The sequence below is a fragment of the Pleurodeles waltl genome, chromosome 5, assembly GCF_031143425.1.
Source record: "Pleurodeles waltl isolate 20211129_DDA chromosome 5, aPleWal1.hap1.20221129, whole genome shotgun sequence".
NCBI lineage: Eukaryota > Metazoa > Chordata > Amphibia > Caudata > Salamandridae > Pleurodeles > Pleurodeles waltl.
The window spans coordinates 980,589,381-980,614,746 of NC_090444.1; the positions used below are offsets into that span (position 1 = coordinate 980,589,381).

General features: G+C 45.6%; 1 protein-coding gene across 1 annotated transcript in view; it reads right to left on the minus strand.

Annotated features, from left to right (window-relative positions):
- IGF2R (insulin like growth factor 2 receptor) overlaps positions 1-25,366 on the minus strand; it is a 1,086,527-nt gene that overhangs the window by 169,084 nt on the left and 892,077 nt on the right. The window contains exons 37-39 of the mRNA XM_069235138.1: positions 20,487-20,648; positions 16,209-16,413; positions 5,390-5,536 (exon numbers count right to left, since the gene is read on the minus strand). Coding sequence (XP_069091239.1) covers positions 5,390-5,536; positions 16,209-16,413; positions 20,487-20,648 — 514 coding nt within the window. The remainder of the gene's footprint in view (positions 1-5,389; positions 5,537-16,208; positions 16,414-20,486; positions 20,649-25,366) is intronic.

Here is a 25,366-nt window from a genome sequence, read left to right on the forward strand (position 1 = left end):
TGGTCTATTTGTTCATGATGTGTGAATGCATAGTCTATCCTAGACAATGTCTCTGGAGGACCCTTTGAGAGGTCTAGGATTGGGTCTAGAACTGTGCCTATCCAGTACACAATTGCAATCACCCATCCAATGTATGTCATAGTTTGTGTACGATGTTAGGATTTGCACCATCAAAGCAATCACTTATCCAAAGTACGCCATAGTGCACATATGGTGTTATGGTTTGCACCACTGTATCAACAAAGTCAGGTCGCCTATTTTAGGTGTTACAATATTTAATAGTACAGTGGGTATTTCACCTACTATGCCCACAAATTGATCATCTGCTGCCTTCAACTCAACTGTTACTCTGAGTGGGATATTGACATCTACCCACAACAGTCACCCCTTTGCTGAAGATGTAAAGCTAGAGTACCACAGTCAGCCCTTCCATTTTAAGCGTAGCTTCTCATGTTCCTGTGGCAACAAATGCGTTTCCTGCAGCATTACTATTTTTGCTTTCTGCTTTAGTACATACAACCAAATTCTTTGCCTCTTAATGGGATTCTGTATCCCTTTGACCTTCCACGACAGTGCAGTTACCCCCATGCGTGTATTATAATCTCTTGTGCTCCTTGGTGTGAATGCACTGGTCCAGTTTCCGAATGTGTGTAGCTTATGCCCCTTCCTCTGGCTCTCTGATGCCCACGCCCTCTAAACAAAAAATTTAAAAATGTGAACATTTCCTTTCCCCCAGCCTGTGTGGCTCTCCCCAACCCAGCCTCCACAATCGACACATACTGTGTCTCCTCAGTTCCCCTCTTAACAACACACATTCTACCCTCTGCTGAAGTACTGCCTTCAGAGACCCTGTGTGGGGTTACCCCAGTGGCCTCACCCGCAGGTTCCAGACACACATGGAGTTTAGCTATGTTTGTGTATATGCCCGTAATCAAAACCGACTCATATCACATTCTCAATCGGTGTAAAGTGGCCCCCCCCTCCCGAGGCTTGCACATATTAACACTAGTATGCCCCTTCCCCTTCCACATCCACCGCTTCATATCAGTAGTTACTTGACTGTCATTCAATCAATAATCAATGGCTTTCTACAAATTGCTTTGTGTTCTCTGCAGTGTTGAAATGTTCTTTTCCCTGGAAGTCTGTGAAGACATGCAGACGGGAACAGTGTGTATTCTAATCCTTTGTGTTTTACTTCCATAGACAATCTCCTTCTTCGTTGAGTGGCTACACCACAGACTGGGTAAAACAAATATTCTGTTCCCATTGTATTCTACATTGCCCTTTTTGTGTGCCTCTGCTAGTATGTTCCACTTGTCCTTGTATCGCAACATCTGCATTTTCAATATTCTTGGCCAGCTCCTGGCTTGGGTTTACTTCCTGATGATCTCTGGGTCCTTACGGTCCCCGTCAACTCTTGGAAACCCCGAGTATTTTAAAAGTGATTGTAGTCAGAGAGGTAAGTCTCATCAGGGTACCAGGCCACCTCCCCACTTCTCTTCATGGAGCCACCTAGCACTGAGTATATTAAAAGTGATTGTAGTCAGAGGGGTCAGTCTCATTAGGGTCCAATGGCACCTCCCCACTTCTCTCCATGGAGCCACGCAGTGCGGCACCATCAGCAAAATGTTGTCTGAGTACATGCACAGTTGTGCGTTTGGCTTTGGGTACCTCGGTCGTCCTGCCGCATAAAATCTCACCTGCTCGTGCAGTCTGTTTCTTCCCCTGTCCAGTCATGCAAGACAGCCCATTGCCAACCAGCTGTGTCAAAAAGTGTGTTTGTAAGAGGGGGGGGGGGTCTGGGGGCAGGGATGAGTACATCTGTCTGTTCCCTCAGTTGGTTGTGTTGCAAACCAATGCACTTCTTCTGTCACGCATTATTTTATTCCTGACACCACTGGCTGTATTTTCGCCGCAGCCACCCCAGGCCCCCCTATTCGAGAGTCAGTCAGCCATGGTTCTCACGGCCCCTCCTCCACCACAGCTATGAGTGTTCAAAGGAATAGACGCCTGCTTGTGTCTGTGCAAATCTGCAGGGGGTGTTCTGCAGCATGTCTCCCAAGCTCTGGCGTGAAGCAGGGTGGGGAGCAATCATCACTCACTGTCTCCCCTCCCGAGCCAGCCAAAGCACCAGGCAGTTTGTCGCAGCCTCCGCAAAGTGCGTCCTCTCAGGTGACCATCTTGGCTCCTCCTGCTAGCTGAAGATTCCTTACCTTAGAATAGATACCCAAGCAGTACCTCCCTGGAGGTGAGGTTGTGACACAGATTATACTAGAAAGTCCTGCTGGGCCAAAAACGCAAAATGCCCACCTCGACAGACATGATGGTCAAGGAAGTAGTACTTTGTGAACATGTGCAGAGAAGTCCACAATGCTGCCTGACAGATATCGAGGATGGGTACTCCACGAGCTAACGCAGTGATCGCAGCCTTGGCTATGGTAGAATGAGCTCACAAGCCTTCAGGAGGTTGCTTTTTGGCCAATGCATAGCAGAATTTGATGCAGAGCACAATCTATTGTGAGATGGCCTGTTTATTTTTTGCTCCAAGGTGCAGCACAAAAAGTTGACGGTCCACCTGGAACTCTTTTGTGCGGTCAAAGTAGTATGGCACTGCTCTTTTTGAGTTCTGCCAAAGGAGTTTCTTCTCTTCTTTAGAAGGGTGAGGAGGAGCACAATAGGGAAGCAGAGTGATGGACTGGCGTACATGAAAAGGGGTGACCACATTCAGTGGGAACTGGTTCTAATTGGAAGAAACAGCTTGCCTACATAGATGACACAATATGAAGGCTGAGATGATAAAGCCTTTGGCTCACTGACATGCCGGGCAGATATTATTGCCACTAGAAAGGCCATTTTAATAGTAAGGAGCCTGATACAGCAGTTGTGTAATGGCTCAAAAGGGGCACACAACAAGAAATGTGAGGATTAAATTGAGGTCTCTGAGGCATGATGAAGGGAGAAGGTGAAAACACAATTTGGAGAGCTTTAAAAAATGATCTGGCAAACGCAGAAATGTCCAGATGGCAGAAAGATAGCCTTTTAAGGTGCCCAAGTAGACCCCTGCTGGGCCCAGAGTGAGGATAAACAGAAGAACTTGGGAAAAGGGTGCAAACAGGGGACCAGCTCGCTTATCTGTACACCAACCCACAAATTTGCTCCAGGAGCAGGAGTATACTGTCTTCATGGAGGGACGCCGGACTGCCACAATAACATTGCAGACTTTGGGCGGCATATCAAAAGCTGTCAACTGTTGCCGCTCAATCTACATGCATTAAGACAAAGCGTTGCCAGGTGCAGGTACAAAACCCTTCCCTGTTGCTGCTAAAGAAGATCCTCCCGAAGAGCCAGCACGATCGGAGGACCCATGCTCATGCTCAACAGCTTGGGATACCAGACTCTCTGTGCCCAATCAGTAGCCACCAAAATGACTTGGACCCATTTGTTCCTGATCTTTTAAAGATACCTAAGAAGAAGTGGTATTGCCAAAAAGGCATACAGGAGGCCTGGGCTGCACTCAAGGCAAATAGTGTGTCTGAGCGAGAGCTGCCTTGGAAACTCCAAAGTGCAAACGTTGCACGATTTGGATGGAGGTGAAAAGATCAAACCAATGCTCTCCTCATTCCTCGAACAGACCTTGCGCCACCTCAGGATGGAGAAGCCATTTGTGAACCCCTAGGCATCAATGGCTGGGTTTGTATGCTCTAGTGTTCAGAGAGCCCACCTGGGATATGCCCGGATATTCCAACCATACTCAGAGGCCTCTTGACAAATGGTTCATGACACCACACCACCGTGTTTGTTACAGTACCACATGGCGGTCGTGTTGCCCATGAACAATCCAACCAGCTTTCCCCTGAAGGAAGGCCTTCAATGCAAGTTGGATCGCTCGGAGCTTCAACCAACAGGTTAATATGGAGTCCGGGTTCTGCCAGAGACCACAGTCCTCTGATATCCACCTCTCCCAGATGGCTGCCCAAGCCCAGAAGTGATGCATCTGCCACCACATTCAGCTGTGGCTAGAGAAGTGAGAGGAGGTCTGCCACTGACCCAATCGTGGTTCGTTAGCCAACAATGGAGGTGTTTTGAGGTTCCCTCCCATGCCTGTAACACCTATTTCCAAAGAAAGAGGGTGTAATTCCCCTCTCCTAAAGGAAATGCATTGTTCTGCCTTCCTGGGGTTGAGCTGCTCATGTCCCAGGAGGGCAGAAGCCGGTCTCTGAGGTGGCAGCAGCTGGGGCTGCAGTGAAAACCTCAGAAGACTGGTATGGCAGTACTGGGGGGCCATGGTGGAGCCCCCAGTGTGCATGGGATTGTGCAACCAATACTGGAATCATTATTGGGGTACAATTCTCAGTTGTTGGACACCTTACATGGACATATTTGGAGTTGCCATTGTGAAGCTACATATATGCATTGGCCTGTATGTAGTGCTCATTTATAATGGCGTCTCCGCACTCACAAAGTCCGGGAAAATGGACCTGGGCGATGTGGGGGCACCGCTGCTAGTGCAGGGGTGCCCTCACACACAGGTATTTTGCACCCAGCCTTCAGGGTTGGAAAACCTGACACATAGGTGACTTATACGTGACCTAGTGCAGTGAAAATGGCTGTGAAATCGTGCATGCACGAGTTCACCCAGGCCGCAATGGCAGTCCTGAAGATGTCTTTGTATGGTCTCCTTATGGGTGGCAAATGAAATGCTGCAGTCCATAAGGATTCCCTGGAACCCCAATGCTCTGGGTACCTATGTACCATGTACTAGGGACTTATAAGGGGGATCCAGTGTGACAATTTGGAGTGAAATATGGAGTAACTAAACTATAATGACAAATTTAGAAAGAGAGTGCATGAGCACTAGAGTTCTGAAAAGCAGGACTCCAGTGACAATTCAGAAAACAGTGAAACACACAGACAAGCAGGCCATAACCCATAAGGACTGGAGTCCTGACTAGCGGGCTCCCAGTGACACAGTTAAAAACACACTGACATCAGGCAGAAATTGGGGGTAACATGCAAAAAAGACGGTACTTTCCTACAATAATCTATTGACCATATAACGTTGGCATGGAGAAAAGTGTGGTATTAACTTCACCCTCGTAGATGAAAATCTCCCTACCTTGCGTTAAGAAAAGCAATAACAATTTCCATTCTCCAGTATTCAATGACAACCTTCTTTTTGTACCCATCTTGAGTTGTAAGAAACAAAATTGTTTGAGGTGTGCACATTAGATGAAACATTCATAATAAACTGGGGAACAACAATGCAAAGGGTTTTTTTTTTATTAAAAAAACAAAAAAACAGAAAGCTACTGCCTGCATAGGATACAATGATGCTTGCACAATTGCCAGTTTTCAGCACATCTGAACGGGAATGAAAGGAAACGTATACCTTTTCCACAAAAACCCCACTTCCCATCTCTTTCAAAGTCCTTAGTCGTAGCACACCACAGCCGTTGTCGTCCTTCTTTGGTGCATTCACTGAAAGTCTTCCCATTGGTTTTAAAGGGGAACACACACAGTTCACCATTTTCTGTTACTGCAAATTGAAGGGAAGGCATTACAATTAGTAAAGCTGCGAAGAAGATCCAAGATTGAAAGTCTGCAAATACTAAAAAGCATTTTTGCTGCATAGTATAAATATTTGTTTTATTTAATTGTTTTATAATCTAAAAGCACAGCATACACAGTAGGTTTAAGGCAAATGATAAGGCCTCAATTATATCTAAAAGAAAAAGCAAAGTCTCTATTTATATATAGGATAGGTATAAACTAATATGTGTGCAACAGTATCTGAAGCGCCATTAGAGAAATTGGAAGGGACAAAACATCCCCATCCGAAATAGAGCATGGCATACCCGAAAAGAGAGAAAGGGTAAAAGGTTGCGAGATTGGCAAGCACAGTAATAGTATGCCATCATCAAAATGTTTTCCTAATATAGTCTATCAAATTATCACAAGCAGACCACTCACTGGGAACTTCAGCAGCTTAGAAGAGTGAAGGCCAACAGTAATCAAACATCTATCTCTCTTTTTGACTGATCTACCAAGAAAGCTTGTGGGGCCTCCTCTGACTTAGTTCACAACATTCTTGGCTGATTCCACTTGGGCAAAGATGGAGATTCAAGATTAGTGGGTGACATATAGGTTGGCTGGTCACGTTTCTGCAGACTCAGTATTTTTCGGTACACATGCATTTCACTCTCCTGTAGACCTTCCATCTTGCACGTTACTTGAGTCTGGAAAGGTCAGACTCATGTTAGAGCAATACCATCTCTCATTGAACTCCCTCTCTTAGCACCTCTCAAAGCTGCAATAATGACATGTAGTCATTCAATGCTTGATTATAATCAGAGTGGAACGTTATAATGCTTTCTAAAACTGCAATGTGCAAGTTCTTAAATATATTTCTTTACTGGCAGTTTAGAGCATATTATTACATGGTACAGTGCAGTATGAATATTGAGGAATTCCTGAGCAACAAATGTATACATATAACTGCATCATCTACCGGCCCAGCAATAATGCAAAACAATGTATAACAAATAAATCACTAGCAGTCAGAATGATAATCAATAAAATCTGCCACATAACAGCTTGGGACTATCACAAATAAACCCAATAAAGAACACATAAGTAGTGCACGGTATAACCGATAGAAACAGTTTGTAAAAAGGAAAATAAACATTATAGAGAACACCCTTCCCTCCTGAGCCCTCCCCACTTAGCTTTCGTTCATTATCATACAACATCAAGAGTTGTTCCCAGTGCTGTTTACAGTTCTGCTGTTAGAACTTTTTTATATATAATTATTCACACATGTTCAGGTACACATATCCTTCCCAGCACCCCTCTAGTCTCCCCCGCACTCCATCCCCCTGTTCAGAGCGGTTCCCTCCAGGGGTCTCCGGTAATGCTTGGGTCATTGCATCCCAGGCTAGCAGGGCATCTGTAGCCTTCACATCTCTGCACGTTTTTCTCCTATGCTCCTCTTCCGCACGAGTCCAGTCAAGTAAGTCTCTTTTCCCTTTCCAATGCCTCAGCTGTTAAGGGTCGAAGGCTCAGCCAGCTGATGGCTATACGTCGTTTGACCACAGTAAGCCTCAATATCGTGTACGCCTACTCAGTGTCTTTTTTGGGCTGTGGGGGATCAGTCTCATCACACACTGGGCAATCCAACAGGGCATATCCCAGCCAGTAGTGTGTTTGATGTGGGATAGCACCTCCATCCAGTAGGGTATGATAGCTGTGCAGTGCCACAGTATATGCAGAAGAGACGATACTGGTCCCTTGTTGCTTAAATGGAATGCAATCTCTTAAGGGACAGGTACACCATGTGAACGATATTATACTGAATCAGGCACAAATTGACACCCTACAAACTCCAGCATGATTTTTGAGCCAGGCTTTGGGAGTAGTAGGCTCATCACTAACTCCTTGTCAGGCCTCTTCTATTGGTAGTAGCGCTAGTCACGTATCTGCTCGCATCATCACATGTAAGTGTGTTATGAGCCTACGCCCACCTGCCATAGACCGTAAAGACAGCAGTGTGTGTGAGGACTCGTGGGTCCTCAGGGAAGATTGGCCATAGCTGGTGTGCCGTGGCAGCGATTGTAATGTATTGGAAGAACTGCCCCCCTCCAAGGTTGAATGTCTCTATCGCCTCCGGCATAATTACAAAACGTCCCTCTAGATAAGGATCTGATAACATTACACCGCCACCCCTTTGCCATTCATCGACAGCCATAAGATCTATTATAGAAGCAAAGGGACGCATTATTCAGATGTCTAAGTCCGGGGCATATATCGCTCGTCAATTACCCACTGTACTGTCCTATCCCAAAGTCTGTCCATGAGTCAGATCAAGTGTGGAAAGTTATCTGATATGACTCGCCTCAGAAACAGCAGCTCTCCAAGCTGATGTCCATTATGTGTGCCTTCTAGCAAGGATCTCTACCAACTGGGGGTCGCCATCTAACCAGTGCACAGCATGTTGCAGTTGTGCCGCTAAGTAGTATAGGTCTAAATCTAGGACCTCCATCCCTCCTATGTCCCACTCTCTCTTAAGAGTATTGAGGCTTACTCTGAATCACTCACCAGCCCAGAGGAGCTCCATCAATACTCAACAACTCCTGAAAAATCACATACATAGTGCCCTGTCGGACTTACAAACAGTGGGGCTAAATCACCATTTTTAATAGCGCAATTTTACCCATCAGAGACAATATAAGGGTGTCCCATAATATGACTGAGAGGCGCAGATGAAGGAGCATCCTGCCTAGGTTTAATTCGTACATCCGCTGCACTCCGTGCGCAATATGTATGCCTAGATATTTAATGCTATCCACCTTTCAGGGAAAGCCCGACTCTGGGAGCCGATCTGTAGGCAGGCCCTTTAGCTGATCTAGCGGGAAAAGGACAGATTTGGTATTTGAGTATTGCCGGAATTCTTGCATAATATTAAGCAGTATCAGGCCAGAGATATCTGGCTACCCAAGGTAAATCATGGCATAGTCTACATACAGTGACACTATATGCTCCGCATTGGCAATTTGTATGCCCCATCCATGCAGGACCTGCCTAATTCTACAGGCCAGCGGCTCCACCGTGATGGGGAAAATCAGTGGCGAAAGGAGCATTCCTGTGTGTTGCCCCTTTGTAAGTGTTTTTCCACTATAAGGTCCATCCCGTTCTCACCTTCGCCCTTGGGGTCTTTTAGAGCATTTGCCCCCAATTAATATACTTATGCCTCAATTCCAGTCTGCCCAGCACTCACCATATATAGTCCCAGCCTAACGAATCAAAGGCCTATTCAATATCGAGAAAGGCAGGCATGTATGGATTGTCCTCCAATTCAGGTGCATGGAGTACATGGGCAAGGCGATGCAGGGTGCACAATGTATTCCAAACTGGGTAAATCCTGACTAATCAGCACAAATCAGGTGTGGGAGATATGGGAGCAGTTTTGCTTCCAAAACATGGCTGAGGATCTTCTGGTCCACATTTATCATGGTGAGTAATCATAAGAGGTTACCTCTATGGGGCCCCTACCTGCTTTTGGAGGTATTTCAATTATGACCTCACCATAGAGCCTAGGAGTCCTCCTCTCACCAGGGCTTCCGAATATATAACCAATAGTATATCGACCAGGTTGTCAGGAAAGAGTTTATAAAATTCTGCAGGGAGCCTGTCACCTCCGGACGATATAGCAGACTTCAATGAGGTCACCACATTGAGCAGTTCTTGTTTCACCAGGGGGACAATTAAGAGCTCACAGTCTTCAGGAGAGAGCTGTGGCTGCTCGGCGAGAAACGTGGGTAGCGTGGAATCTATAGTCTTGGGTGGGGTCTCCCTATATACTTGCAAATGAGATGCAAAGGCTTTATTAATTGCCTGCTGCATGTGCACTACTCTTTCCGGATGATCTCTTACCACTGAAATGGGGGTGAACTTCAGTCTTTGATCTTATCAATCGTGCCAGCAGTTGTTCTGCCTTGTCCCCTCCATATAACAATGGCATCACCATGAGCTTCAAATATGCTTTTCTAGTTGGTCTCACAGTTCACCTTGTGCTGCTGTCTGTCGCAGTCGTCCAGGATCTCTGGACTGGCTGTCAGTGCTCTTTCGGGCACCTCCAGTGTTGCCTTCTGCCGTATCAAGTTATCCTCCAAAGTAGGGCGAATACTAACCGTGGTAGCCAGACACACTCCCTGAGCACCACCTTTATAGCATTCCACTCCATCGCCCGACTATTTGTACTGTTCAAGTTGTGTTCAAAATATTAGGAAAAGGCCACAGAGTGTAGCCCTAAAGGCCGGATCCGCCAGAGTGTCAGTATTAAACCTCGATAAGGGCATCCCTCGGTCTCTGCCATTCCAGTGTGTATGTGACTAATAACGGTTGTAGGAAAGTACCCTATTTTTTTGCATTGTTGGCCCCCCCCCACTTTTTCACTGCTGTCACTGTATTTTGACTGTTCACTGGGATCCTGCTAAACAGGACTCTAGTGACTGTGCTCTCTCCCTCTAAATGTGGTTGCTTAGGATTTATCACAGCCCACAATTGGCATACTGGTGCCCCCATATAAGTCCCTAGTATATGGTACTTAGGTATGCAGGGTACTGGGGCACCAGGGGTTCCCCATGGGCTGCAGCATGTATTGTGCCACCAATGGGAGCCCATGCAAAATGTGTCTGCAGGCCTGCCATTGAAGCCTGCAGGAAAAGGTGCATGCACCCTTTCACTACAGGTCACAGCACCAGGTCACTGAAAGTTATCCTGATGGTAAGCCCTCCTAGCCCAAAGGCAAGTGTGCAGGTATCTGTGTGTGAGGACACTCCTGCATGAGCAGAGGTGCCCCTACAAACTCTAGCTCCATTTTACTGGTCTTCGTAAGTGCAGGGAAGCCATTTTACCTGTGTACTGGACATAGGTCACTACCCATGCCCAGCTACATAATGGTAACTCCGAACTTGGGCATGTTTGGGATCAGACATGTCGGAATCATACACCAATGCTGTTGCCAATATTAGTTGTATGCTCTCATGCACTCTGGGAGCTCCTTAGAGGACCCCCTGCATTGTCCCTACTAGTCTTCTGGGGTTCTCTGGGCAGCCTGTGCTGCTGCCACCCCTCAACAGGTTTCTGCCCTCCTGCTGCTTCACCAGCTCAGGCAGAGGAAGGCAGAACAAATGATTTCCTGTGGGAGAGGGAAGTAACACCCTCTCCCTTGGAAATAGGTGTTACATGGCTTGGGAGGGGTAGCCTCCCCAAGCCACCAGTCTGCTTTGAAGGGCACATTTGGTGCCCTCCTTGCATAAACCAGTTTGCACCAGTCCAGGGCCCCCAGCCCCTGCTCTGGCTCGAAACTGGATAAGGGAAAGAGAGTGACCTGTCCATCACCGCCCCAGGGGTGGTGCCCAGAGCTCCTCCAGGTAGCCACTTGATCCTGCCATCTTGAATCCAAGGTGGGCGGATGCACCTGGGAGCATCTGAGTGGCCAGGTCAGGCAAGTGATGTCACAGCACCCTCCTGATAGGTGGTCACTCTGCTAGATGACCAACCCCCTTCCTGGGCCACGGGTGATGGTCTGGAGTGGTCCCCTTGGTCCCTTCTACCAGCTGTCCAACTTGGAGATGGTAAGCCCTTGCCACTCCTTGCAGGACCTCGGACTCCCCTCCTTGGGTTGAGTGCCCTAGACCTTGCTGGTCCTCTTCAGACTTGCAAAACCTTCTTCTCAGACTCTTGCATTTGCAAAGGCTTCTTGGCAGTTTTCCAGCACCACTGACTGTCTGCATCATGACTGCTGACATGGGACATCACTTGTATCACTTCAGGAACTCCTCTTCTGCTCCTGTGCTGCACTGCTGACTTTCTTCATCCACTGTTGACCTGGTCCTGCATCCACAGAAGGGTGGGTAGTGGCTCCTGCCACAAATTAGACACTATCACAAACTGGACTCTGTTCCCTTCCTTTGCATGTCCTCTTCTGTCTGGATCTACCTTTGGTTTCTTCCAATTTTGTCTGGGTCTTGCACAGTCCTTTTCCAAAGTCCTCCTGTTGGTTTTGGGGAAAACCAGACATTTACCTCTTCTCTCCTGGTCGCACCCTGGTACTTACCTCCTGGGGTTCTTAGTTCCTCCAGCTTCCCTCTACTGATTCCACTTCCTTGGGTGGGGGACTGCCTTTCACATGGCACTTTTTCAGTATATGGTTTGGCCCTGTCATAGGGCCCTCACTATTTGCTATTGCTTTTACCAATGCCTATTGCTTTTTATGATATTTCCCGATTGCTAATGTGTATATAATAGTGTGTTTTAATTACCTCCAATTGCGGTACTGCCTATACAGTATTTTATTACTTGTGTTACCATAATAAAGTACCTTTATTTTTGTAATACTGTGTACTTCCTTCATATGATTAAGTGCTGTGTGACCATAGTGGTATTGCGTAAGCTTTGAATATCTCCTAGATAAGTCTTGGCTGCTCATCCACAGCTACCTCTAGAGATCCCTGGCTTCCTAGACACTGCTTACACTTCACTAATAAGGGATACCTGGACCTGGTATAAGATGATAACACCATAGGTGCTCATCACACACCAGGCCAGCTTCCTCCAAACTGCTGCTGGACGCGTTTATTGTACTCAAATTCTTGTTACACACAAAGTTCACATGAAGCTGGAACATTCCTGGGTTGGTCAGGTCACAGTTTATCAAAACATCTGGTGCATCCAGGCTTGTTGTGAACAAAATGTGCTCAGCCGACAGCTGTAAATCAGGTCCTTAACTTGTTTTTGTCCCATCCCCCAACCATCCTCCTCCTGTTAAATCAGCTCGTGTCTGTACGTTTCTTTAATTTATCACTAGGTAAAAAAGTGAAGATAAACTCATTTGTTTCCTCCATGTTTTGCACAAACAACATTGAAACATATGCATTAGAGAAAACTGTGTTTACAACTTTCCCTGTGATGCACTCTGCAAAGGTTTATGTATTGCAACCTTTTATGCCTAAGCAGAGGGTCCTGGTAAGGTTGATAAAAGGAGTACCACTGAATGCAGCAATAGTAACTCCTAATTTTTGCAGCTCTGTTCAACATGTGCTGTACTTAATCAGACACGTAGTGGGAAGATCTGCCAACTTCTCATCAGCCAGATCCGGGCCTTGCTGCATGCCCCACCCCCTTACTGATTAATCTCCGTAACCTTCCTTATGTGTTGTTAACTTTGGAAAGTCAACTCCCCCTCTGGCTAATTTCATCAATTTTTACTATGTGTGTCCCGTAGATTTAAAGTGACAGTGTCTTATTTATACACCCAAGACTGCACAAGTCTGGCACCCTGTTAGGGGAATGAGGGGGCATTTTACAAAATATTTCGAAACACAGAATTGTCTTTGAAATAAAGGTGCATCAATATTAACCATGGTAGTAGAAATTGTGTTAATTAGCTTCAGGCAGGTGAAGAGCGGAGTATATCTCCCCCACTGCTCTCCAAACCCACAGACCCTCTACTAAATGTTCAAAGGACTCTCTCTCTCGCTCACACTGATGCACAAACCAAACACACATGAATGTAAACCATCTCTCACTGGTAACCAGTTAAATACCTTCCGTCGAGTTACACACTCCCCTGTAGTCTTCCCCTCACCACATTGCTTAGGTCCACGCATTCCTGCTCTCTCTACTACACTGTCTTCGAGCGCAGCTCATACTCATGTACACACCCTCACTGCTCTGAGAAGCTACATACATTCCTGCAGTTTCAACCCGCCACCGCTGTGCACAAGTCACATACATTCCTAATGTCACTCGCTCCCTGCCCTCAGAAAGTACACACATTCCAGTAATCTAGTGATTCCCACACTACGCGACCCAACACACGAAAGTACAATGAACATGCCTTGAAGTCTGTATTTATGTAGTCACTTTGCACGTTTTCTGACGTAGACATTTAAAGTTGCACATAAAGGCAATGGCTGTGGGCAGAAAAAAAGTGAATCAATCGTTGTATATCTATTCTGTACAGCTCTCACCCATATATATCCACCATGCCACATAACGCCACTATACAAATCCACTCCACACAATTCCACCATACTCTATTCCACAACTAACAATTCCAACACAGCCCACATAATTACACTACACAACACATACATCCACTTCACTCGAAACCAAAACACATGGGTAAAAGGCATTGTCGTTTACAACGCCAATAGCTCTAACTCTCACAACTGCGAGACCGATTGCATTGCAAATGCTTGTTACAGAACTAGAAGCAATATGCTGCCCGGCTTCACCTGGGGTGGTTTAGATGAGATTTTGCCTTTCGTATGATAAATAAAGAGATGTTTTGTGTAGCGCCAAGTTTTTGGACCAGTCTCTTTGGGAACTTCGGAAGTCGGAATAAAAGTTCTCCTTATCAGTTTAGTATCCTTCCTCATAGATGCTCTTTCTGACGATTTCGACTCGGAACGTGGTAGCTTGGAGCCCTCTGATCGAGAGGGTGTGCAGGAGCGAAGGTCCATGTCCTTTAGAGGAGGATGGCTTGGTTCTGAAGCCTATCTCGATTCTGACAGGAGCCCAAAGGCACTGGTGGCCCGGAGGCCCAAGCCTTTTTGGGCCGGTTCTACATTTGATCCCATACTCCCTGGGGAGCTGTGCTCTGCCTTTGTGATTGGCTGTTTGACAGGTGGAAGCTTTGGCGATAGTACTTACAGTCCCTGGCGTTCTTATGTTGCGCGGTCTTGTCAATGTCGAAGGCTTTTCCCTTTCTTTCTTAGTGGCGCTCGAAAAAAAGTGCCCCTGGGCTGTGCTTAGGTTTGGCCAATGGGGTGCCGAAGGAACAAGCCTTTTCCTCCGTGAAATAAAGCGGGACCATCTGGCTGAAGATGTCTGTAGTGTCGGATAGTGGTTGGCGCTGTAATTTCACATGTGCCCGGCACTTTTCTCTGCTATACCTTAAGATCTTCGTGCACTGGAAGATGAGGCACAAGGTACACTTCTACTCCTTGTGATGTGGAAATATGCACATATTGCCGACCCTGTGCTGGTCAGCTTAGAGGTACTTGGCATGACACCGAGAGGAACTGGAAAGATGTGGGTTTCATCAGATCACATTCCGTGAGGCAAAGTACTCATTTGTGAGAGAGGGCTGGAGCCGTCGACGACTCTGTCATGCCCTGTGGCTGCGAGTCGCTCGGTTACAGTCAAAAGTCAGAAGAAAAAAAATCGACGTATCAGCAAAACTGTGTGCACAGATTGTTGCCAGTGACAGGGCCGAACTGGTCGCAGTGGGTGTCGGGCCATTCCCGGGGAGGCCGGAAGGGTTGGGGCCGGATTGCAACGGTGGGTCCCAGTGTAGTTTCGGGGGGGCGGTTTGCTAGCTGTGCTGCAATACCAGCCCCTAGTAACAAAAGCAACAGTGCATCGCGCTTGCCCAAGGCCGGGGGCTGGTCCGATACAATTGCTAGGGCTGCTTTGGGTTCCTAGTCCGGGCCTGCTAGTGACCGAAGCCGAAAATGTATACCAGGGCCCTAAGTCACCGCAAAAGAGCACATGGGTCTCATAGTCATGTTGGAACCCGACGGATGAAAAAACAATCTTAAATGGAGTGCGTTTCAGCAGTGGCGTAGCGTGGGGTTGTCAGCACCCGGGGCAAGGCAAGTAATTTGCGCCCCCTAACCCGTGGATTTTAGCACTCGAGCCCCCCCCCCCCCCCCCCCTCCCCAGATGTTGCGCCCCCCACGATACGCCACTGGGTTTCAGTGCACGCTGTGGATTAAGGATGGAGTCACAACATCGGTGCCTCTAAGTTTTTTCAATGATAAGCAACTTGCCGAGCCTAACACTAGATGGCAGAATATGCAAAGCATGTTTATCTACAGCCGCAAATCCTACAAATACATGTTTTATGGCTGAATGTGGTCTTAATTTATAATTATTCATTGAGTCACGAGAAGAAAGATTTGAGGAATAAATGAAACACTGATCTTAAATTTCAACAGAATGAGAACCTCAATTAAACATGTAAAGGCATAGCAAAATATCTTCTAATATACGGTTAAACAGAAACTACAATAAGCATTACAGTCGCACTTGTTGATTTGTAAATCAATTTAAATCGACAACTAATTAGATCAATGGACATGTGATGTAAATGCACTTTATTGTTAAATATGATTATATAATATGTTTTTAATAACGTGGAACGGGCAATAGTCTCATCTTGTTTCCAATGGGTGCTGACAATGAAAGCCATCAGTGTTATCCACGTTGAGGACAGTACAGCCAGAAAATGCACGCTTGCAATCTTAAAAATATGCCAAAGCCTCAACAAACTCCTTGGTGCAGAGGAACAGAAGCTGTAACCATTGTCACGGGCTATTTATTGGCAATTCCCGTAACTACTCAAGTTTGGGTTAGAAACGATGCCTCTTAGAAGTTTCCCTTCTATAATAAAGCCAATTCTTCACTCTGCATCCGAGACAATACAGACGTTTGCAAACATCAACAACAAAAAAACTGCAGCACTGTACTATTCAAATGATATTATTCAAGACCGGAATTACAAATTGTTCACTGTCTGAAGTGCACGTCTCACCCAAAAATGCATGATAAAAGTCTGAAAACTAGAATGGCCCTGTGCTAATCATGTTTCTACAAGTAACCGAGCAAGGAGAAGAATAAAACGAGAAGTCGTCACTCACCTGCTGGACAAGAGTCACCACCACTGTAATGTAAAATAACGGCTTCATCCTGATGCCGGTAATCCATTTCCATTACCTTGAAATTTCCAAAAGATGATGCAGTGCCGCCCGAAACCAGGCACACTGCTCCATCGCCACATTTTCCCTGTGGCACATTAGCCGCAGTGGTACACACACCAATGTGGTATACGCTTGGTCCAGAGGTCTATAAAATATTGGAGATACAAATATTGTGAGAGGAAGAAATAGCACAGCCTACAAATACATATATGTTTCTAGGCAATCATTAACATGGCCTAGGTTAAAGCAGCTAACCTGCTATTGAACCACAGGTACATATTGGTCAAGAAACATTGGACATCAACGCCGTGCTAAATATCTATGTTGGCTAAAAATGAACACATTATTGGAGCCATTAGTCTATTTCGGATAAACTGATAAAAAAAAAAAAGTTATATTTGTTAGTTTTTCGCCCAATGGTTTTGTATACCAACTAGCCTTTTTAAAATTAAAAATAAATAAATAAATCAACGGGGCACTGGCATATTTTGCCAAAATGCTACTTTTTCCTATGTTTTTTACGAAGTTTAGGAAATCCATGAGCCAAGACACACTGAGGCCACATCACAGAAAGGAGTGCAGCTGGCAAACAATTTAGTGCGTTTCCGTATTGCCTTATATGGTGGAGAGTATCCAGCTCTACATTCCTTACACCTTAGAATATTCCCCAGGCACCAGAATGGATCTGAAGTTTTCAAGCAGTACTCATGCATGGCAGTAAGTGGCATCGTTTGGCTCCATGTCGGCAGCATCATCTGCGCCACAAATGATGTGACCAGTACCTATATGAATGAATGAATACAGAGTACTTCTATAGCGCACAGCTACTCAGAGTGTCCCGGCCCTCTAGGTAAGATAAAGGGGTAAGTTACGACCGCCCAAGGCTGCTGAATCCTGCTTAAACAAAAAGTCTTCCATTTTTTCCTAAATCTCACCATGGAGTTAATCAGTCTGAGGTGCACAGGTAATTGGTTCCAAGCTCTAGCGGTCAAGTCCGAGAAGGAAGAGCCTCCCGAACGCTGTTTTGTGAATCATGGGACCCTGAGTAGGCCCGCCGTACTAGACCGCAGTGACCGAGGCTGACAATATTCTGACATCCTCTCATTCAGGTGCTTAGGTCCCTGCTTGTGATGTCTCTGGTGGGCCAGAGTCAAAGCCATTAACATAATGCTCTGCTGCACTGGAAGCCAATGTAATTTCTTTCACAGCGGAGACACCCTAACACACTTCGGAATTTTAAACAAAAAGTGAACCGCCGTATTTTGTATGACAGACAGACCAAAATAAAGGGCATTGGAATAGTCCAATCTAGATATGATTAATGCTCTCACTACTGTCACCTGAGCTTCATGAAGGAGGTAGTGTAGAAATTTCTTCAACATCTGCATAAACCAATAGGACGTTTTCATTACAGCTGAAACCTGGGCCCCAAAAGAAAGCTGAGTATCAAAAAGGAACCCTACATTTCAGGCAGATGTTGTGAGGGGACTGGGACGTGGCACCTGCTTTGGCCAGATCTCAGAGATGGATCTCGACCAAATAAGAACACCTCCGTCTTATCTGGATTATATTGGAGTTTGTCAACTTCCCACCCCAACACTGTCGTCATACAACCTGAAAAAGCGTCTTTTGCCTCAAAAGAGTTCCATCATATGTAAACAGAAGTTGGCTATCATATGAGTATGAGATGACCCTGATGTCAAAGGATTCCACCGCTGCAGCCAGGGGGGCCATACAGATATTATAAAGAGTGGGACTGAGGGAAGAGCCCTGCGACACTCCCTATCTCAAGATGCAAATGGTTTCATCCAAACCACCTGTTCTCGGACCTTAGCCACTCAGCAGCTGTACCAGTCACCCCCATTTGCTTTAACCTGAGCAGCAGGATGTCATGGTCGACCATATTGAATGTGGCATACTAGTCCAACAACACTGAGGCACAGTTAAGGCCAGAGTCCAGACTGAATCTAATGGACTCAGAAATCTCAAGTAAAGCTGTCTCGGTGCTGTGATGGGATCATAGCCCAGATCAAGAGGGGTGAAGCACATTTTTGTCCTCCAGAAAAGTTGTCAGCTGTGTATTAACCAATCTTTTCAGGACCTTAGCCTCCGCTGGTCATTGAGAAACCTGTTTAAAGTTTGACAATGACTCAGGATCCGCAGTAGCCTTTTTTAACAGAGGGATGACATTAGCCCGTCTCCATTCCTTTGGGAAGATCCCTTCCCAGACAGAAGACTCAAATACCTGGTGAGAGATCAAGTGAATTATATCTGCAACCAATTTCAGTATGTGAGGGGGAATCAGATCTGAGGTAGCTCCCGATTCACATTGTGAGAAAGCGGACACCACCTCAGCCACCGAGGGCACCAGAAAAGTAGACAAATTGGGACCCCCCAGGCCTTACATTCCCTAGATATCTTTTCCACACCGGAAAGCTGAAGGAAGCCGGAAATATTCACCTGTATTTTGAAGACCTTGTCCTCAAAATAGTCACTAAGGTGAGCACAAAGAATCTGGCTGGGTTCTAGCAAAGGGGAAGAGGCTGTAGGATTAGTAAATCTGGCTACAATTTTAAAGATATCTTTACTTTCATTACCAGCTTCCTTGATACAATGGATGTAATGGGTGCTCCGGGCCTTCCTAATATTCTTTTGATAAACACCCAATGCCTTTTTGTAGATAGTTTTAACCTCTTCCCGATACTGCCTGTGCCAAGGTCATTCCAAATTCTTACATGCCGCCCGCTCCCGGGTAAGCTCTGCCGAAAACCAATGGAGCTACTAAATCAGCTGATTTCTCCAGCCAGCTCTTAATAGCCCGATCCATCTCTGCCACCGAGCCGGATAATACCAGTTTAGATTTCACAAATACCCTTCCAAGGGACAACCGAGAGATCTTGCCCCTAGCCCTCTCTTCACTACTAACCACAGCAGGGCGCAACTCCCTAGGTAGATTATACTTCCATGGAAAAGAGAGTAAATAGTGATCTGACCAGGGCACTGGCAACGGGGCGTCACAATTCAGGGGAATATTTGAGAGAATCCCATCATTGGCGCGTCTGGCTGTGTGCGTGGGTCACTGAACAACACGAGTCAGATAGGTTGCAAATTCCATAAAACGTTTAACCCAAGGATCCTCAGAGTTATCTAGATCCTAGTTAAAATCGCCCAGAAGGGTAACACTGGAATAGGACATACACTTAAGCGTCAAGTCTTGGTCAACGGAGAACACAAAAGGACCTGGATGGCCAACGGGGAGATACACCAGTGCCCAAGAAAAGGAGCAGAGCATTGACCACTGATTATGAACTTGAAGCTGAGCGCTTCGGCTCCCTGCAACTCCTCAAATTTAGAACTAGTACATTTAAATATTTTATTAAAAATAATGGCAACTCCTCCCCTCCCTTTTGCTAGTCCAATCAGGAGCCGCCCTGGTGCGCTGATGTCAGTTCTTTTTCTTTTCATTCCAGATAGTGTTTGATCTGTGAAGAGCTACCCTCAGTTGTTTTTTGATTAGTTTTTTTCTCTACTTTTGTTAAACCTTTTTTTGAGAGATATTCTCTCCTTGTCCGACAAGATGTCCCAAAGAAACTTCCTGGTTTCAAACCTTGCGGTGCCTGCCAAAGGCAGATGTCTGTTACAGACCCACACTTGATTTGTTTGTGGTGCTTGGAGAGGGATTACACCAGCAAGACCTTGCGAGGGCTGCCACACCATACACCTGAATACACTTAGGGAGCATTCTCTCAAAATTCTCGCTGCCCGATGAATTTGTGATGCTCAAGATCCCGGTCACACAGAATGTCCCAGCACCATTTTTCACGTTGCCACATCCAGCGATCTCCGTCCAGCATGAACGCCGCCACCTACCGGCACGCAGGGATACTCCTCGAAATCGTCCAGTTACAGTCTGATGCTTAGGAAATATTCTAAGTTAAGGGATCTGGGGCTGGAATTCTCTATCAGATACCAGTTATTTGTCTAAAATAAACTGCCAATATAAACCTTTATAAATAATATGTTCAATACAGTGACATACAGGACAGTGGAGTGATACAGGTCTGGGCAGTCACATTTTATATAAACCACTTTGGAACTGTATACCCAACTGCCATAAGTTTAAAACATGAAATGAATTGGCAGATAATAAAACAGTTGCACTATGGAGGCTGAACGATATTTGAATTCTACTTTCAGAATATATGAACTTTACATTACCTTAAATGCTCCTACAGAAAGACTGGACAAGTTGAAAGTGTAGCCCAATTGCTCATCAGTCAAAGAACAACCAGAAGTGGTAACTTCATCAGGGCATACAACTGGAGTCTTCCACTGAAATACAAAGCTGCAGTCGGACTGGCTTAACATCAACGGAGTTCCCTGTAAATATTAAATTTGGACAATAAATAAGAGGTCTAAGCTTCACCTACAGGAAAATAATTTGACGTTTGGATTTACAACACAAAATACAGATGAGGCACATTAAAACTCTATTTAACACTAAGCCCAAGGGCCATTGATTACCTATGGGGTTTACTTCACGTCATCTCTGATTTGTTGGCGCACTCTGGGCCCTTTAGAAAAGATGAAGGTGATTTACAGGAGGCTACAGTGATATTGGTTCCTGGGCTTTACTTTGGAGCAGTTGCCTCAGAATGCTCGAGAATAAAAAGTGGCACACCTAAAAATGGAATAAGTCCAGTAATTCAAATGTTGGTATCAAATATTCTAAAATTGCTAGAGAAAAAAAATAAAACTCCCTACCAGTAAGTTTCCCACCCAAAAGAAAGGTCAAAGTTGTTTCCAATTTTTTCCTATTGTGTCCATTGTCCCGTCACCAGTTACAGGGCACAATACAGTTACTTGAGTCTAGTTAATGGCGTAGTTGAACAAGTTACTTACCTTCGGTAACGCCTTATTTGCTAGAGACTCAGACTAGCTGCAGATTCCTTATATTGGAATTCTCCCCCAGGCGTCAGACTGGATCCAGAAACTTTTCTTCAGCAGCACATCTGCGGGTCGGTAGAGGGCGTCATGAGACTCCATAGCATTGTAGTCCCCGGATAGGTTGTCGACGGAGTCCATATAGCCCCTCCCCTGATGCACTGATGTCAGTTTATTTTGTGACTAGAACCCACACAACAACACGGAGCCACATAAAAACTGGCAATGGAACAGTGTATACATCAAAAAGATTGGACATAATCACGATGTAACAACCACCAAAATGAAACAACACAACAAAAGAATGCCCTGAAGCGAGACTGAAGCCAGAGACCCAGTTCACAAAGTAGGGAGGATGGGTGGGTTGATAAGGAATCTGCGACTACTCTGTGTTTCTATCAGATAAGGAGCTACTGAAGGTAAGTAACTTGTTCATCTGGTAGAGACAACTAGCCGCAGATTCCTTATCATAGAATTAGATACCAAGGCAATAGCAACCCAGGAGGACGGCTGCGAACACATCTCACCCAGTCTCGCAAGAAACAACAGGGCAACTAAGGAGTAGTAGACCAGCTATGAGAAAGACAAAGGTGGGAAGAAGTATGTAGCGCACTCACAAAAAGTAGGAGACTCACATATCACAAGAAGGTATGAAAAGTTATGGCTGTTTAAGAAATGACCATGAAAATAAACTGAAGGTGGAAACAAAACAGGTAAGGACATGAAGTGCTCCCAAGAAGTAGCCGGATGCATGAGGAGCAAAATCATCCAATATGGACTGCGGGAGATAAGCACTGAACACCCATCAAGGGAAAAACCCCAAAGAGTAATTAAGAAGAGAAGCTATACAGAACGCTCCTTGCACCAAAATGGTTATTAAAAATCTGCAAGAAGCAGAAGATCAACACTGAAAGGGATGAGCCTGACAGTGGAATGAACGTGTGTAGGAACACACAAAGAGGAAAAAAATGGCTTAAACAGAAAGCAAACATGCGAGGCATTTAGACAGAACACCCTAAAGGTGTACCAATAGTTGTTACCAATGGGTAAAATAGTATGCCTGGAATGACCAGTTGGGGAACCCATACAGAGGGGTAGACTTATAAGAATATGGAAATAACCAAGCAGAAAGTGTCCAGAGACATACAAAGGCACCGGACAACATAAACAAAAACAGACCACCATAGGAGAGACTGATCAGAAACCTCAAATGTAGATTCATGACATCAAAGGCACAAAACCTGACTACTGAGCTGTGCTCCTAATGCAAGAAAAGAATAAAGTGCAAGGTTGTGGAGGAGTGACAACACAGGAGGAAAATGAAGAAGGGAACAAATAAAACACCCCTCAATACAGCAAAAGCAACAAGGATGCAAACAAGGCTAGTACATCAAAGGAAGTAGATGGTGGAAGAACCACCTGCTCTGATAAACCCACAGATACAGTGCGATACAGTAAGAACAGAAACACAATGCAGAAAGACACCCATTGAGGGGGAGTAAGCACAAAAAGGGTGGAAGCAACAAATAGAAGAAATCAGTTAAAGAACAGAAGCAAGAGCGGTAATTCCTAAGGAAGAACCATCCCAGAGAATGGCAAGCCAAGTGTAGACCACTCAGAATACTGCTAAAAGGAGTATATAAAGAACGATTCCCAGAATGGAATCTAGATTCCAGACCTTAGAAACCTGTAAGGTCAGAAAGGAATACGTGATAGAAAAAGAGAAAAACCTTCACACCCCTGAGCCAACAATAAAGTAGCAATGCTAGGGGTAGAAGCCTGCAGTGAGATATCTGGAGTAGGCGACAAAAGATAACGAAGAAGATACATACAGAAGGTGAAAGACAGTCACAAAGCCAGTCATAAAATAAGGGTCAACAATATCCTCTAGGCACACTATATATCTCCCTTATGGAAGGAAGGGAATGAACGGCAAGATCCACTGCAACAGTGGTGGTATACAAATATAACCCTGCCACAGTGGACTAATGATTAGAAAATATGCCCATGGAATAGGCAAGGTGTGCCTGAAAGGAAAAAAGGGGGTTGAAATCAAAAGTGACGGAGGGAAATGACTGAAACATATGCGGAAGAGAAGCCTTACTACTCAGTGAGAGCATCTGTAAGCCTGGCCACGAAGTCACAGGGGAGCGCCCCACACATTCCCCCGTGAAGGCCTGCAACCATGACAACAACTTCATCATACATTTCCATACAAAAAAGGAAAATATGACAATAAAGACACTGTAGTGCAGAAAAACAGAACAATAAGGGATTACCCTAACGATCACCCTAAAAACAGTAGAAGGAAGGTGAATGTAGGTACCTCAAGGGACAAAAGCTGGTGGCCCTGCGTATGGAGAAAAGAGAACCAGAAAAGAAGAACTGGAATAAAAGTATCAACTTAATTGACCAATGGAAATTCCCTGGAAAATGGCCTGAAAAAACCTCTTCCATGATAAGAATGGAATGGAGCCTCAGTAGCCAAACCACAGGAGGAGAGGAGGCTGGATGCCGGCGAGGAATCAAGACCGCATGCATTTGCCAAATCAAGCAACCAATCAGAGTGTGAAAATGGAATGCTGCCTGAATGAGGAGGCTGAGTATGTCCTGGTCCGAGCTAAGTCATATGCGCCACCACTGCGAGGATGGTGTCGGAAGGCAAGAATCAAGCGCCTTCGATGGGGGCCCACTAGAGGCTGTGCATCGATGCCGATCCAACTCAGTAGTCGAAGTTGAGGGGGCTCAAGGGCCACCGAGGACGAAGCTGCCAGTGAGGACCCCGTCTGGGCACCCGCCACCTTCTTAGGGCCCAGATGGGCTCCAGCGGGAGGAGGAGACCCCAAAACAGCATGCAAGGATAAATAATAGTCCCGCATTTGGGACAGACTCACCCCGGCGCAAGGATAAGGTGAAAGGGACGGGGTCGACTCCTGCACAGACTCGCCCTCAGAAGTTCTGGGTGAGTCTCACGGGGGTGGTGAAGCCGGCGGAGGATGCGACTTCGCACAAGAACAACGCTTATCAGGAAGCGTCGTCTGAACAGGAGACATCGAGGGTGCAATGTAGAAGATGACAAACTACGATAAAATTCACACTAGGTGCTATGTCTTGATATATTAGGATTACAACTTGCAGAAGAGTTTTCAATTAAAAAAAATATAGGGTTATTAAGTTTTATACATACATATGCATTAGAACAAACCCATTCCATCCTTAGGAGGCATGTTGTCAGTAACCATTCCCCACCCCAGCTTTAGAACTGAGCTGCCTCCTCATTGCCAACATTATGCCACATCCTTTGCTGTTGTCCACCTCCGCCTTAAGGGCCTCGCACCCCTCTAGAATGTGCTCCAGTTGTGGGTACAGTAGCACGTGATTTCCTGTTATATTTGTACTTTTTTGAGAACAGGAACACCACCCCATCTCACCAGATATCACCTATTTTGAAAACTACAAGCAGGTCCCATCTCCTGTGGCCCTCTATCCTCTGCAGTTTGCTTAAATGATCAGAGTCTCACTAAGGAGTCTTCAACGTTCATTTGTTCTGACACCTTAAGGCACATGTCGCACATTTCCATTTCTTTACGGCCGCGGCTAAGGGCGGGGTCAGAAGGGCCAGCCCCCTCTCTTTGTATAATCTCTGCATGTAGCACTTCGGTTCCATTGCCCTTCTGTGTGCCCACAGATAAGGCTGATGTTGCATCACAAAGGCCAAATGGTTAACCACTAGCTTTTACGTGGGCCAGTAATATAAACAGAGATTCAGACGAGATATTCCCCTGTCCACTCCCATTGCAAAACTCATGTGATCCTGTTGACAGTCTGAAAACATTTTTCTGGGACCTTGAAAGGGGTGTTTAGCAGGAAATAGAGGAATTTGGGTAGGTAAATGATTCAATAGAGAGCAACCTGACACAATAAAGAAAGCAGGAGGTTCCTCCACTGTACTACATGGTTTCTAAGATCTAAGAAACTGGTAAAATTTTGCTGAAGGAAAAGGTGATGATCCAGCGTTATAAAATCCCCAAAATCACAAAAATCTGGGTCTCCCACATGGGGGTATTTTCAGTCTTGGTCCAGCTTGCTGTACACAAGCAGAAATGCTATTGATTTGTGCCAGTTGATATGGGTCCCAGTGTGGGAACCAAAAC